Genomic DNA, 14,933 nt, shown 5'->3' with positions numbered 1-14,933 from the left:
ATGGGGATGTGCCGCTGGTTAGAGTAGCTTTTTTCACCTCTAGGAGTCCTAGGTAGAGTTTGAAAGGCACAAAAATCAGAAAATCAGTCCCTATGGTAGGGTATCTTTTTGTTGGAATTTGGAAAAAATGTGAAAGGTTTGGGGAAATTGGAATTTCAGTGGTATTTTTTCACAAACTTTGGCCAAATTTTGATCCCTTTTCAAACCTCAGCAGAACACTTTTGTTGGTTTGCAAGGGTAGTACCTCCACCCTGGGTTTGAATCTAGTATAGCAAATTAAAGCATGGTTTTAGTCTATCTTGCTAAGCGTGTGTCAACTTTGGAGGCATTACCATTTCTTAAACTATTGTTGTTCCATGACAAAACACAACTTTTGCTACAATCTTGTTTTCATTTTCTTAGAGAATTTTCAAGAATTTAGGTAAACGAGGGGAATTGCTTATTGAGGTCTTAAAAATGGAGGTACACTTAGGTTTAGCTTAGGCTTTCACATAAACTCAAACCATGTTCCTAGCTACATTAAATTTAAAATTTGATTTGATCTTTTAAACCATGATCTTTATTACATTTTACAACATCATAATAGGTTGATTTTCATTTTGTTTGAATGTCTTTTTTCAAGACTTTTATGGTTGAAAATAGGTTGATCAAATTTAACTTTGTTCTTTCTCTATTTGTTGTGGAAGCTTGTCTGTTCAAAAAATGTTCAGCATTTTGAGCTTCGCTAATGTTTTTCAAGCCTAACTAATTTATAGGGTGAATTTGGCTTTTTGACTTTACCCTATTTGCTCATAAGATATACCCATTACAGAGATTATTGAGGGGTAACCATACTCGCAATGATTTTCTGAGCCTCGTAGAACTCTTTTTTTCTAACACTTAAAGACACTTCTTTGAAATTATTTTCCTTATGAAATAATTTTTTATTAGAATTCAAGTTTCAAAAATCTTGTCAGATTAAGCAGAGTTTTTATGAACAAAAAAATATACAAGGTTTATTCCTTGATACTCTTTATCACAGTACATAAATTACCTTATAAAAAGCAAATGCTGTTCAGGAAAGAAATTTAATGTATGCATAAATAAAGTGTATCAAAAAAATTAGACAAGTGATCTCTCTATATAAATCATGTATAATTCATCAGTTTTTTATTGCCTCTCAATTGTGGGCTCTTTTATGTTTTTCATTTGAATTGAAAGACTATAGGTTAGCATGCAAGTGAATATAACTGTATTAAACATTGATAAAAAATGTGTATTAGTGTAGCTCTTTTCCTCTTTTCTTATCCATACTCCCTGCCATGCAAAGCCATAATATTGTATTTTATGTATTTTCGTTCATTTTTTATAGCTGTAACAATATATTTCATATATAGAAAAAATTGATATTTGTCTAATCATAAAGTTATGGCTACTTGGGGCATAGACTTATGGGTAAGTTTTTTGTTTATTTTCAGTATAGTACATATAGTTTCCAGCGTATGTAAAATATCTTTCAGTAGAGTAATAGAGTTAAAGATACAATTTTAAGGCAAAAATTGACCGCGTCGTCATATTCTATTTGTATTGATTCCTCTGTTTTCATCGTTATAAAAAACAAAAAGAGCTCTATCATTATGAAATATCTTACCTAACTTTTCTTCGTCTTTTAATTTATGATATGCACTGTTGCAATGTCTTCTGACATTACATCACGGACTCAACAGCTGATTGGTTGTAAGTGATGTAAAATTTTTCAATACGTCACTTGCAACCAATCAGCTGTTGGGTCCGTGGAAGACATTGCAATGGTGCATATCATGAATTAAAAGACGAAGAAAAGTTAAGTATGATATTTCATAATGATAGAATTAATACTGGCAGAATTCTAATTCGTACTTGTTATTTAAATTTTGCTTCAATGTGCAACCTAAAATTTAGATTCTTTAAACTCTTTTATTTGCAACAGGACCAACGTGATATTGTCGAGAAACACACAAGTAATGGTATAGATTTCTTGGAAAGATGTGCAAGTTTTGTGAAGGAAAGGATTCGCATTGAACAGGAATATGCAAAATCTTTAAGGTGAGAAATAAATTGGGAGAATTCCATTTTTAGTATCTGTAAAATATCTTTTTAAGGGCGTCAAATGCTCTTTATCAAGTCTAATAATTTTTGAATACTTGAACTTTTCTGTAGTTTAAGAAAAAGGAAAAATGATGTTTGAATTGTATGGTCTATTTTTTTTGCTTCACTCTAGGCGCTTAGTCAAACAATACCAATTTAAACAGAAGAAAACCGAGGAGATTTTACCGTAAGTTTAATTTCATTAACTCTATTCGAGTTTTCTTATTTTATTTTCGTATTTTAAATGTCAATATTTCCCCCGTTAAAGGTTTATCTAAAAAAGCAGGTTGTTTTTATTTATGATCTTAATTGGCTCAAAAGCTCTTCTTCTAAAACATATGTCTGATAGAGACTCCCCTTACTTTTATTTCTGTATTGAAATTTATCTCTGCAGGCTTTAATGAAGCGCGAGCAAGAAGGCTTTCTCCCTTCCTCCTTTAATTCTCTAACTTTGTCACAATGAAATAGTCCTTAAAGTTTCCAATATTGATACCAATGTGTTTCCCTTTTGAAATGAATCAGACTCCTAACGAGTCTGGATAGTTTCAAAATACCCGCCTTAATGGTTTCAAAATACTCTTCTCCTGAAAAAAATAAAAAAAAGTATAAAGCAAACATTTTTTTGTTGACGTTTTAGGACTCACAAAGTCAAAACCTTTTTTTTTTCATCACTATGACTCTCGGAAATGCGTGAAGTTTTGAGTGAAGTTTGAGTGAAGTTTTGAAATTCCTATTGGTCTTGATTCTAAAAATCATCCTGCAATTTGAATTATGCTCCAGGCAATTACACAATGCATTTGGAAAACCTTGATTTAGTAAATTTCGTTCGAATTAGTTCATGCCTTTCACTATATCGAAAGTATATACGTTCTACCCCACAAGGTACACATATCAACAAGCATTCAAACAATTTCTACAAGAGACAGATGACTTTGCTGGCCAAAGAGAAGTTATTGCAGAAGAAACTAAAAACAATGTTCTAAATGACATGCACAATGTAGCCAGTCAATCGAAAAATGAGAGGAAAAAGGCTCTTCAGAATTTGAACGATCTGAAGAGTCATCTGGATCAACTTCAAAAAGCACTGAATGTGGTAGGTAGCAATTCTATTTATGGCCAAGTGGTTTAGTGTTAGTTCCCGGTCTTTGGTTTAGCCCCTGACCACTGACCTTTATAAATCTTGGCCAAAGCTATATCCGCCATATTTGATGGGAATTTGACGGTGGTACCCGTTAAGAAGCCATTTCACTGTTAAAACTTTACCTAATGTTATAGATTACAGGGACCTCAAGACTACTATGATTCATAAAAACTAAATTTGTTGCATTTGAATAATCATTCTCTTGTTCTTCCATGTCCTAGCGTCTCTAGAAATGCACTTCGGACCAAAATTTTAGACTTAATTTCTTAATGATACCTTAATAGTACCTTATACAAAAAGCACAAAATGGAAAAGTTTCTAAAACGCGGACACTTCTAATAAGTGGACACTAACCCTATTCTCTGATGGTGTTCGCTAATTAGAGGTTCCACTGTATTCAGTATTGTATCAATAGAGTACCACTTTCAACAAAACTCCGATTGAAAGATGTTGCTTGGTCGGGACAGGCCTGGATTGAGAAATTGCCTAATATGAATCTCGATGCCTCTGACCTGGTTGTCTTCAAATGCAGTCGCGAGACTTACTAAAATAGTAGCAACAACCTGCCAGGGGAAACAACTCAGTCCAGAGATTGCCTAGCTGACTGGACGTTGAGTCTATAGTATGGATTGAAAATCTGTCTAAAAGTCCTATTGGTAGACTATCCGTGTGAAATATACATTAGCTCTCTTTTGATAAAGGAATTATACTTCAGTCTTTGCTTTTGAAAGCTGGGGAATTTTTTTTTCATTTATTTACTTTTCAGGCGAAAGCAAAGTACGAAAAGGCTAGTGATGATTCAAATTCCGCTTACAAAAATTACGAAACAGCAACGCAGAGCTTGGATATGACAAAAGCACAAATTTTAAAGGTAATTTTCTAGCCAAATCATCTACGCCAATAAATGATAACACACTTTTCACCATTTCGGGTTTTTGTAACTATTTATTTATTGTGATAGATTTTATGGCTAAATTAAGGCTAGAATTTTCTGTTTATTAGCATTACATCATTTTTCATCAATTCTGTTTTTCCCAATACAATTTTGGTGAAATATCCACCATTTTTTTTCCAGTTCCAAAAGACATCTCAGGATAAGAAAGCTCACATGGATAAATGTAAAGACGACTACCAGAATGCGCTTGAAAACTTCAATAAAACACAACAACTATATTATCAAGCTGACTTCCCAAACACCGTCATGGTAAAGAAAGCTTGTTTTGTTTTGTTATTTTTTGTTTTCGATAATTTCTTTTCGGACTTAGACCATATTCAGACATTACGTTTCCGTATCGTTCCGAAAGGAAACGATTCCAAAACAAGTGTGGACTTCAAAATTTGAAACGTCAAAAAAGAAGTTGTTACAAAGCGAAATGGATCGAAACAGTTTTGCTCCTCTCTATTTTCATTGGAACAGAAATGTTCTGTTTTCTTGCTCCGAAACGCTCCGAAACCAATATGAACACTCTCGATCCGTAACGGAAACCATACCGAAGCGATACGAAACCGTAACGTCTGAACATAGTCTTACGGTACGTGATTAAAAGGGTCGATCTTTAAATAGATTTCATAGTGGTAAAAAAAACCCATAGGGAACCAAGGGACTGCGGAAGGGGCGGCTTTTCCATTGTATTAAATCAATCGAAAGTCACATAATGGGCTAGTGCCACCGGTCAGATTGTCGTATTCTCATAACTCTTCCTTCCGTCCAAACGCAAATACTTGATTGATAATTTTTTCTTATTTATCAAAATAGTTGAACAATGAGAAGCCGTAATTTCGTTGGGCTTTGCTGGGTGAAATCGTATGGTGTTTTTTAAACGGATAGGTTTTCCCAATCTTCTTTAAAAACCAATCTTACCAGAACAGAATACCCAAAGCTTCAATATCGGAGGAAGTTAAAATGAATTTAACAGTTTGTAATAACTAAGAATTTGTAATATCATTTGTTTTTAAATTCAATTTGTTAAAAGCTTAATGAATGTTAGAGGGACCTTTTATTTTGTCTTACAGAAAGAACTTCAGACACCTGAAGAGAATCGTGTTCAAAAACTGGCCAATTACTTCAAAGAGATGTCGAACATTATGCGTAAAGTGCAACCTATCATCACTGCTTGCTTGGACGGAATGGTCAAGGCTGGTGATACTTGTGACCCTGGAAAGGTAAAGATCAATAATGGCCTGACGTGGCCTGACTGATGAAAGCACTATTTTCTATAGCTGTCTGATAGCGAAAATCTTCCACTGGAATCTTTCGAATTATCTAAAAGGATTCAAGATCCACTGATACACCCCTGTGTCACAGACCCATTGGGACCCCAGCCCCACTGGAAAATTTGACAAAAATCTCGTCCCCGGTGGGAAAATGCCCTTGGAAATTAGCTTTGTTTTCTTCCCCACTCGAAAAGTCGATGTCTAAAAAACCATCCCCACCACAAAACCATTTTTTTTTACCTTGGAACAATAGAATTTTTATCCCCATCAGGATTTTAATAGGAATTTTTATCCCCACAGGATGGATTGTATCGTTAGGCTGGTAAAAAAACAAATCATTTTCGCTGTGTTGGCTAATGATTGACGTGATATATTAAAATTTACAATTAAAATGTTTGGTATTTTTTTTTACGTAGCTCGTCATCGGAACGTTGTTAATTTTTTATTGAAACTCACGTTAACTTACCATAGGCACTATTGAACTGCAGTGGACTGACGCGGATTAGTACACTAGCAGGGGATTGACAAAAAAATCTACCCTCTCAAAATTCAAAAATCGTCTTACCCTTTGGAAAATTATCACATAAAAAAAATGATCGACGTTCTAATTTAATTATATGGTTGATTAACTTTTTTCAACCGTTACGTCAGATCGCGCCAATGGAATTATTTCGTTTTTCTTTTGACCAATAACATGGAAGCTTTGCTCGAAAACTTGCGATCGCAGCGCACGTGTGGAGACTGGCCTTAGCGGTGATTTGGAAAACCCTCCTTTTTGTAATCATCCTGCGGAAATGAATATATTTTGACCAATCGATTTCATTTCATTAATTAAACGTTTTGATTGGCTACCAAAAAACGGACTGGAATTTCCATGATAAAAACAGCACTGAAAAACTAATAGCAATACTTCTGGGGAAGTAACCTTCTTAAACCATAATTATAAACGAGGGATGGCATGGCTCTTTCGGCTGATTTTGGGATAATTAAAATCCCTCGTCTAGGACAGCCGACACTGTGAAAATGTCTCTAATGATGAGCCTTAGATCTTTTTACAAAGTAGGTTTAGTTTGGTCTGTGTTTGGAACAAAAGATATCAGTAGCATAACGATCTGATAAGAACTTCTTGAAATTTAAAGTTTGATCTTCCTTCTAATATTGGAAAGGTGAAAGGGAAAATGATTAAAAATGGTTTTCACGCAACTTAGAAGTTAACAAGCAATAAGTTTAAATGTCCGAGTAGCATTGAATTTGACCTTAAAACTGCTGAAAAGTAGACAAAACACCATAAGGTCTAAACTGCTTCATATTATACACCTTTTCGACCGTAGCCACCAATTGCCGTACGGGCATTTTTTTGTTTGTTTTACCACCCTAAAACCGTGCCAGTCTTTTTTTCGCACCTATAGACAATAGAAAAAGGTGTCAAAAAAGGATTGGATCGAGTTTAAGGGGGGGGGGGAAATGCCCGCGCGGCAATTGGCGGCTACGGTCAAGAAGGTGTATTGGGAACTCTAATCCAACCGTATATAAGGAGGTGATTTTCACCAATGCTTTTTACCTTTATCAATTTCTAAGTGCTAAGTGCTACCACATCATCAGAGGTATATTTAAGGTCCTCTCAAAAAAGTGCATTTCCATGACAATCTATGAAAGTTGTGAAGATGTGAAAAATAGGACTTTTCCAAACTTTCCCAGCCAACAACATCAATCATTTGGTATTTTGGTGGAAAAATGGGATCTATGATTTCATCTATGATTTCATAATTATTCCAGACTCGGCTGAAAATGATGCATATCATCATCCAATACATAGCAATTGAATAAAGAACTTTCAATTTCGATTTCATGAAAGAATAAATTATAACGGGCATAAATTACAATTTTCTGATGTCACATTTACTTGAAAAAAAGTATGGAATTATTTTCTATTTCGTGCTACCTTAAAGGAAGAAATTTTGGCGGGAAGAAAATTTGGCGGATTTGGTCAAAATCCGCCAAATTAAGTTCCCGCCAAATTTAATTTTTTTCGTCATCCGCCAAATTAAATTCCCGCCAAATTTAAGTTGCTTTATTTATCCCCCCAAATTTGTGCTATTTCAGGCTTTAAACAGATATTTCCTTTTTAAATGGTGTTTTTTTTGACAAAAATGTCCTTCGTCCGCCAAATTAAATTCCCGCTAAATTTAAATTTTCAAGTTGACCGCCAAATTAAATTCCCTCTGAAAAAACTTTTTCAGCAATCCGCCAAATTAAATTCCCGCCAAAATTTCTTCCTTTAAGGTACCATGCTGCAACCATTGAAAATCTCCCATTTTTACTTTTTTTGGTTGTAAAAGTGAGAAAAATAAGATAAGAAAAGTGGTTAAGTTTTTTTCCCAAAACTTTCTTCTGTAAGGTTCGTGTTGTCATAGAGGTATAAAGAAAGACAGGAGATGAATTTGTCGGTAATTGGTCGTTAAAGTCTTTTGATTTCTTTTATGTAATAAATCAAAAGAAATTCTAGGCTCGCCCGATGAAATACGACTTTTTAGTAGAACTCAAGTTTGCTCTGAACATTCTTACTATCAGCATCGAAGATTTCCAGCCTTCTAATATACGAGAATAAAATAAAATTTAGCTCCACGAAATAAGTTTGCGTTCAATTTTGTGATCCATTAAATTTTGTTTTGAAAAGATATTTTCTCAAGCCAGAAAATGAAAAGATCTTTATAAGCACACACAATTTCAGACCCAATTTGTAGACAAAAAGTCGCTGGAGAATTTTGGAGGAAAGTATTAAGCAATAGAGTTCACCTTGAAGAAAATGTTGAACGAAAAATCTTGTCATTTGATGAAGGATTGCAAAGTTTACAGGCCCTTTTTTAATCCAAATATTTTCTTACACCAATGTCAGAAACAATGAATCTCGTCCCATCTTATTTCCAACACTTAAGTTAGCCAATAAGATTTTACCTATCAACAAAAGAGCTCATTAAAAATGCACGATATATGAGATTATGAGCATGCATACCTCGTAATATTTTTAATCGTAGGGCGAGCATGGTTACAATAGCATACTTCTCCTGTTTCTTTATACCTCCATGGTGTTGTTTAATATGAGAAATTTTACAGAGCAGCGGCCAAATGAAACTAGACAGTTTATTTCAACCGTCAGTGGAAATTCTAGAAATGAATCATTCTTTTTGAATAGAATAATGTTAGTGCCGAGCCAAATCAATGCAAGCTGTGTACCAATCGCGGTATTCACGTTGGTCTTTCCCTTCACAAGTTTAATATCGTCTATCGGTCACGTAGTTGTTATTCGGACAATTTGTAAACACGAAACGTTACATCGACCGTCTCACTTCTTAATCATCAATCAGTGTTTGGCTGATCTGACGTGCTTGTTTTGTGTTATCCTGATATCAACTTATAATAGATTCGATGGGAGTAATGAAGCCTTCATGGCGTTGGCATTGGTTTGCGTCAGAACTTCATTTCTTGAGTCGCTACTCTCGACGATTTTCTTGTCCTTTGATCGCTTTCTCGCCGTCCATCTACCATTAAACTATCATATTATTGTGACAAAAAAGCAAGTCTTTCGTGTGATTTTCTCGACATGGGTAGCGGCTTTGGTCTTTCATGGTGCGACAGTTGGTAATGGCTGGAGTCCTTTCATGGATCGACCTGTACATAACTTCTGTTTTGTTGTCACAGCGTGGATCATGCATAGTATCGAGCTTCCCTTTACTTACTACATCCAGTTAAAAGGCCGGCAAAGAATTGCTGAAATTAGACGATTGACTTCTCGATTACACGGTGAAAATGCGGAACAGATCGATATTCTAAACCAGAGACAAAAAAAGAATAAAGAAGTCGGCTACCTGTTATTTTTCAACCAAGCTCTCATTTTACCCATTAACTTAGGGTTCACGTATTGCTTACTTGCTAAACCTACGAAGGAGGGGTGGCAATGTTTCTCGTTTATCATGGGCCTGTATTGTTGTTTTGTGGGCGCATTCCACCCGATTGTTTTCTTACGGACTATACGTGATTTGAGAAGAGCTCTCAAAAGAGATATCCAAAGATTCTCGAGTCGAAATTGAACCTAATGTGTAGCCTTAGCGCATAGAAGAGCTGTGTTTGTAACTCAAGAGTTGATTGATTGTATTGGTGATTATTGACAAGCGTTCAAACTGAAAAGTAATACAGTAACAAACTAAGTCGTTGAAATAAAATTGAGAATTTAGGCTAGGCCTGACATGTGAGAAATTGATTGAAAATATGAAAGTAGGTGATATGCTTTGAATAATGAACATAGAAAAACTAAACTTGAATAAAATCTAAGTTGAAAATAATCGGCCTAAGACCTGGGTAAAGGCACACAAAGACAGAAACTCATACCCTGGGGGAGGGGGCACTCATATGGTCCCGCGACATGTGCCGCCCTTAAGGGTAGGTTTTTTGAAACACTAGGAATGCACTGTAAGGGTGTACTTTTGATAGAACGCACTACAAGTGTCTTCTTTTAGCTGGATACACTGTAAGGATTGTTTAGGGACTGCTTAATTCCAGTCTGTCTGTAAAAATCAGATGTATCTTTATAGTTTTGACTTGCACCAATTTTGATTTATTTTGCACATTGTGTCGTCATCTCAGGCTCATTTTCAGTACTAAAATTGAAATAAACATATTTTTTTAAATCTTTTTGACTAAAAGTCGTTAACTTTACAAAATGAATGACGCTCGATGGGGATTTTAACATTCTTTTTGGATATGTATTATTTAATCATGGGATCATCCCCCCCCCCAGGAAGATGGGGGGGGGGGGAATCAGATTTTGGTGCCAGGGGGGAAGTGAAATTTTCAAGCTTGATGGGGGGAGAAAGGCGAATTAGGGGTATATTCAGTCCTCTACCTAGTGGGGGAGTAATATGATAAATACAGACCTTCCTGGTGTGTTTGGGCATTCAGGCTTATGAGCCTGTCTTTCTAGGGATTTTGAGAGTCTTTTTTTTTGCTATTGTAGCTTGCGAATTGAGGCGAGTCTGGATCATCACTTCGCAACCCTTATACAATACGGCTAGGGGGATTTCCCAATTGGGGGGAGCACGAATTTTAAAGACAGGTGGGGGGGAAAGGCCAGATGGGGGATTTTAGCTCTTATTAGGGGGGACCAAAAAGCTGGAGGACGCCATGTTAATATTTTAAATGTATTGTATGTTTTTCATTTTCGATCAGGATGTTCGTGACAAGAATATAAGGGAAAAAATTGATATTTTAATTTTGTAACTCGTTAATGCCGATGTATTGTTTTGTATTGGAAAAACGTATTTTCACCTCTAAATACACCTTTCCGGAGATGTTTTCGACTTTTTTGTTACAATGTTAAAGTGTTTCACTTTGGTAAAAAAACATCTGTGCTGTTTTTGAGTTATTTTGAATTAAACTTTTATTTTATAAACAATAGAATTAAATGAAAACGAGGCTGGGCTGTATGTTTCGATTTTTTATGAGACATTTGACCATGAATAAAGATAGTGATAGAAAAGAGCTTTTGAGCTCAAATTTTCAGGATTGATTCGTCTCTATAATACAATTACAAACATAGAAATTTTGATGTGATTTCAAAACCTTTAAAAAATAGCAACATCTCGGGAAAGGTGTATAGGGGTTTAAAGGTTTTGTTTTTACATGAGTGTACCCGTTTCATATCAGGCACATGTTTCATATCAGGCACATGTTTTATATCAGGACGGTGTCTTACTATTGTTATAATGCTGATATAAGCAAAAAATGTTTTTCTTTTCCTGTTTCTGGCCAATCTTGACACGGATGTGTCAATCCAATGTGAAAAAGCTTGTGAATTAAAATTGATGAGGAAGAAAACGATATCACTCTTATTAAAAAACAAAATCTTTAATGTAAAAAATCTGCCATAATTCTAGTTCAGGCTATAATGAGGCTCGTCACCTTGCCCGATGTAAAGACAGAATTGCAGAGAGAGGGATTTTGCCAGAAGTCGAATTTTGCCAAATGAATTCCATTAATTGTAATCAAATGTTTTCATTTACGACGGAAAAATCAGATCTAAATATTGTAACCAAAAAAATAACTCACCCTCCAAATCATGTGTTATACCTAGAACAATTGTTGACAATGGGCTTGTCCAGAAAAAAATTGAATATGGGGGATGAAGGATATAACATTTTTTTGAAATTTGCCCCCCAGACACAGTGAATTTTGACCCCCCCCCCCCCTCCGGACAGCATGTCTAACCCCTTCTGGAATAGCAAACTCTACCGTCATTCCTTCAAAAAGATTATCCCGGCGATGCATCCTGTGACATGATTCTTTTGGATTTTAGGATTCGTTGACAGTGATTGATCGTAACAAGACCGGTGAATATCCACCCCATGACTTGCTCTTTGAAGAATGGGGAAAACCACATGGAAGCACAAACAGTCTAGCCCCTTCTCCGCATGTTGGTGGTGGTCGAAGCAAGAAGGCTGGGAAATCTACCAGAGGAAAGACGGAAAAGGTATATCACACTAATCTATAATCATCTCTTGTATTGTTTTATTTGTATTCTTAATTTTGCAACTTTTAACTGACTGGGCATGTTCAAACCTGGTCATTTTTTTAAATATAAGATTCTGACAAGTAGAAGAAGAGGTAAAAACCAGGGGAAAAGAGTGCAGATAAAGAAAACAATAAATTTGAATTGTGTGAGTAGGCCATGGAACATCTTTGTAAGTTCCTTCGTCTAAGATTTAGGGAAACGACTTTTCAACCTTATAAATTCTTCTTACAACTGTTTGTAGAGAATTTTCTTGTAAGAAATTGCCTATTTAGTTGATTGACAGGTGAAATCTCTTAAATATGTGTTCTTTTCCAGTCTCAAATTATTGACCCTAACATCGCGGACACGTTTTCGGAATTGCCCATCGCCCAACGAGAGAAGAAATACAACCAAAAGATCCATGAATTGACCGAACAAATTGCTCACGAAGAAAAATCTATGTAATGAATACTTTTAATGGGCTGTTCCGTTCAAAATCCATACAGGGAGATGGACGAACCTTATCAAGCCAGAAAAAAATTCTTGAAATTTTGTAGATATCCCTTGAAATATGACAAAATTTATCCAAAATTTTTAACCCCACTGAAATTTGCTTTTTGGTTAAAGCGTTTAAACCTATTTTGAGAAGCATTTTGACTTCAAATACAACGTGACATAGACTTAATTTAAATTTTTTCTTCGCTTCATTTAAACAGGGCAGCTTTGATGAAAATGAAAGACACTACCGCTTCATTCGGTGGTGATGGAAACACCATGCAAGATCAATTCAATGCTTCCGATAAAGAAATCAAGCGCTTGAAAAACCTTCTTTCTCAGTACCAGGTTGGTAGATTTCAAGCTTTAATTTAAAATCTCAATCGGCTCGTTTGACTTTCCAGAACAAAATTCTTTTCATTCGTTCATTGGAGGATTCGTTCATTTTTTCGATGATATTTCCCTGGCTAGACATTGCATTGCATAATGAATGGGCAGATTCAGCAACATTGATTTACTTTTTGATTCTTGTAAGATAGGGAAATTAAAGAAAGAGACATTTTTAAGTTTACGTTACAATTATATTATTTTTAGGATTTGCTCGATTTTGTTTTAAAAGATTTCATGAATCGTTTCAATAGGCTTATTTAGACGCACTTAAAGATTCTCGCAACCCACGCCCCGTTTCAACCATTTCGACTGCCAGTACCAATGATTTCCCACCGCCACCCGTTGCGAAGCAGCCTGAACTTCAGCAACATCAAAATGTTCCGCCTCCGCCCTCGGCTGAACAAGCACCGCCACCGCCTCCTCCACTACCCGCGCAAGGGGAATTTCAGGATGAATTTGATGATATCAAATGCAGTGTTCTTTACGACTTTGGAGGTAATAAACTAATTCTCCCAGTAACTTGCTTGTTCCTGCTTTGCTTCTTCTTTTTCATACTTTAAATAAGTTTTGGCTTAATATGGGTTTTTCATTTCACTTTTAAAAGTTCTTTATCTTCTCTATAAATGTCAGTTAAAAAATCTATTGCTATATAACATGGTCTTGAATATTGACCTTTTGTTACATTGTCAGAAGTAGTTGTCACCAATGCTATCATTAAGATTGAGAAGCTAGGTTTTATATTGGGCTTTTCCAGAAATAGTCCGCCCCCCCCCTGTTTAGGATATCGGATATCCAGGGTGTTATTGAATTTTGTTCAAAAGTGGATGTCCAGGGGTAAAGGGCTTTTCAAGTAAAAAATACGATATCCAGGGGTAAGCATCTTTATGAAAGATGATATCCAGGGGGTTGAGCATATTTATAAGAGTGAATATCCAGGGGGTCTTTACTAATAAAGTAAAGTAGGATATCCGGGGGGTTCGATACTTCGAAAAATCAATATCCTCAACAGTGGGGGTAAAAGATTTTTCTGGAAAAGCCTATTTGATTTGAAATATGAGTTTGCACGAAAAGCTCATGCTATGTATGTATGAAATGGAATACACTTACTCTAATGAATGTTCCTAGAAAACGAATTTGAAAAAATATTTGCGAAAAGTTTTTTTTTTGTTAATAAAAATGGTAACCTAACTGTTTATTATTCTTTTTGTGTGTAGGTTCGAACGAAGGCGAGATGACAGTTTTCGCCGGAGAAGAGTTAGTTATTACGGAGGATGATGACGGAGGGTGGACTCGTGTTATCAGGGGAGACGAAGAAGGATACATCCCTACTTCTTATATACAGAAGATCTAAATTGTGTCGCCCCCTCCCTCTCTCGTGGTAAGATTATTACAGGCTTGTTGGATTCGGGTCAAGATGATGTAGCTTTGTCTATTAAGTCTGAAAACTTTACCCTATGTTTGTTAGAAATGAATTTCATAATCTTGAATTGGTTATACTTATGCTATTTGTTTGTATTTATGAGTCAAACGTTATCCGTCAAGTTGTAAGTCTGAAAATGAAATCTAATACTGAGAACTCTATTTATGGGACATATTTTCAGTAAGGATGCAATTCCCACCTTTTATAGAAAAAAGCAATATCAACGCCCTAATCCAATGTACTTTTAAACTTAGCCTGGGAATCCAAGCTCATAATTTTAGAAAAAACAAAAAATACCTCACCACACAAAGTTCTAAAATTATAGAGCTTGGTGCAGGTAGATTAGTCTGGCACAGAATGTTATAAACAGTCTGTGTGTGAACCCTTGTCGACAGAGTTTCTGAACTTTGGAAACCCAGGCAAACACACATAATCAATTTACCATAAAAACTCTTTCACAAGCTCTAAAGACTTTCAAAACTATTAAAAACAACATCAAAACATCAGCCACATGTATTTAGACATCCAGCCAACAGCCATTTTGTTTCCTAATGAATCTATGTTTTCCTTTTCATTTGTTTTCCTTTTTTCTGCAGAGTCAGCTTTTTCCATAAATTATGCGC

General features: G+C 35.5%; 1 protein-coding gene across 1 annotated transcript; it reads left to right on the top strand.

Annotated features, from left to right (window-relative positions):
• The first annotated feature begins 1,330 nt into the window (after window positions 1–1,330).
• On the top strand, window positions 1,331–14,268 carry LOC136803799 (formin-binding protein 1-like). Its single transcript, XM_067060524.1, has 12 exons — window positions 1,331–1,434; window positions 1,949–2,064; window positions 2,240–2,293; window positions 2,989–3,199; window positions 4,014–4,118; window positions 4,323–4,451; window positions 5,261–5,410; window positions 11,811–11,984; window positions 12,342–12,466; window positions 12,722–12,848; window positions 13,142–13,385; window positions 14,105–14,268. The coding sequence occupies exons 1-12, from the start codon at window positions 1,408–1,410 to the stop codon at window positions 14,239–14,241; spliced, it is 1,599 nt and encodes a 532-aa protein (XP_066916625.1). The 5' UTR covers window positions 1,331–1,407; the 3' UTR covers window positions 14,242–14,268.
• The last annotated feature ends 665 nt before the right edge of the window (window positions 14,269–14,933 follow it).

Source organism: Clytia hemisphaerica, unplaced genomic scaffold (genome assembly GCF_902728285.1).
Source record: "Clytia hemisphaerica strain Z4C2 unplaced genomic scaffold, Clytia hemisphaerica genome assembly, whole genome shotgun sequence".
NCBI classification, from domain to species: Eukaryota; Metazoa; Cnidaria; class Hydrozoa; order Leptothecata; family Clytiidae; genus Clytia; species Clytia hemisphaerica.
This window is presented reverse-complemented; position numbering and strand designations above follow the sequence as displayed.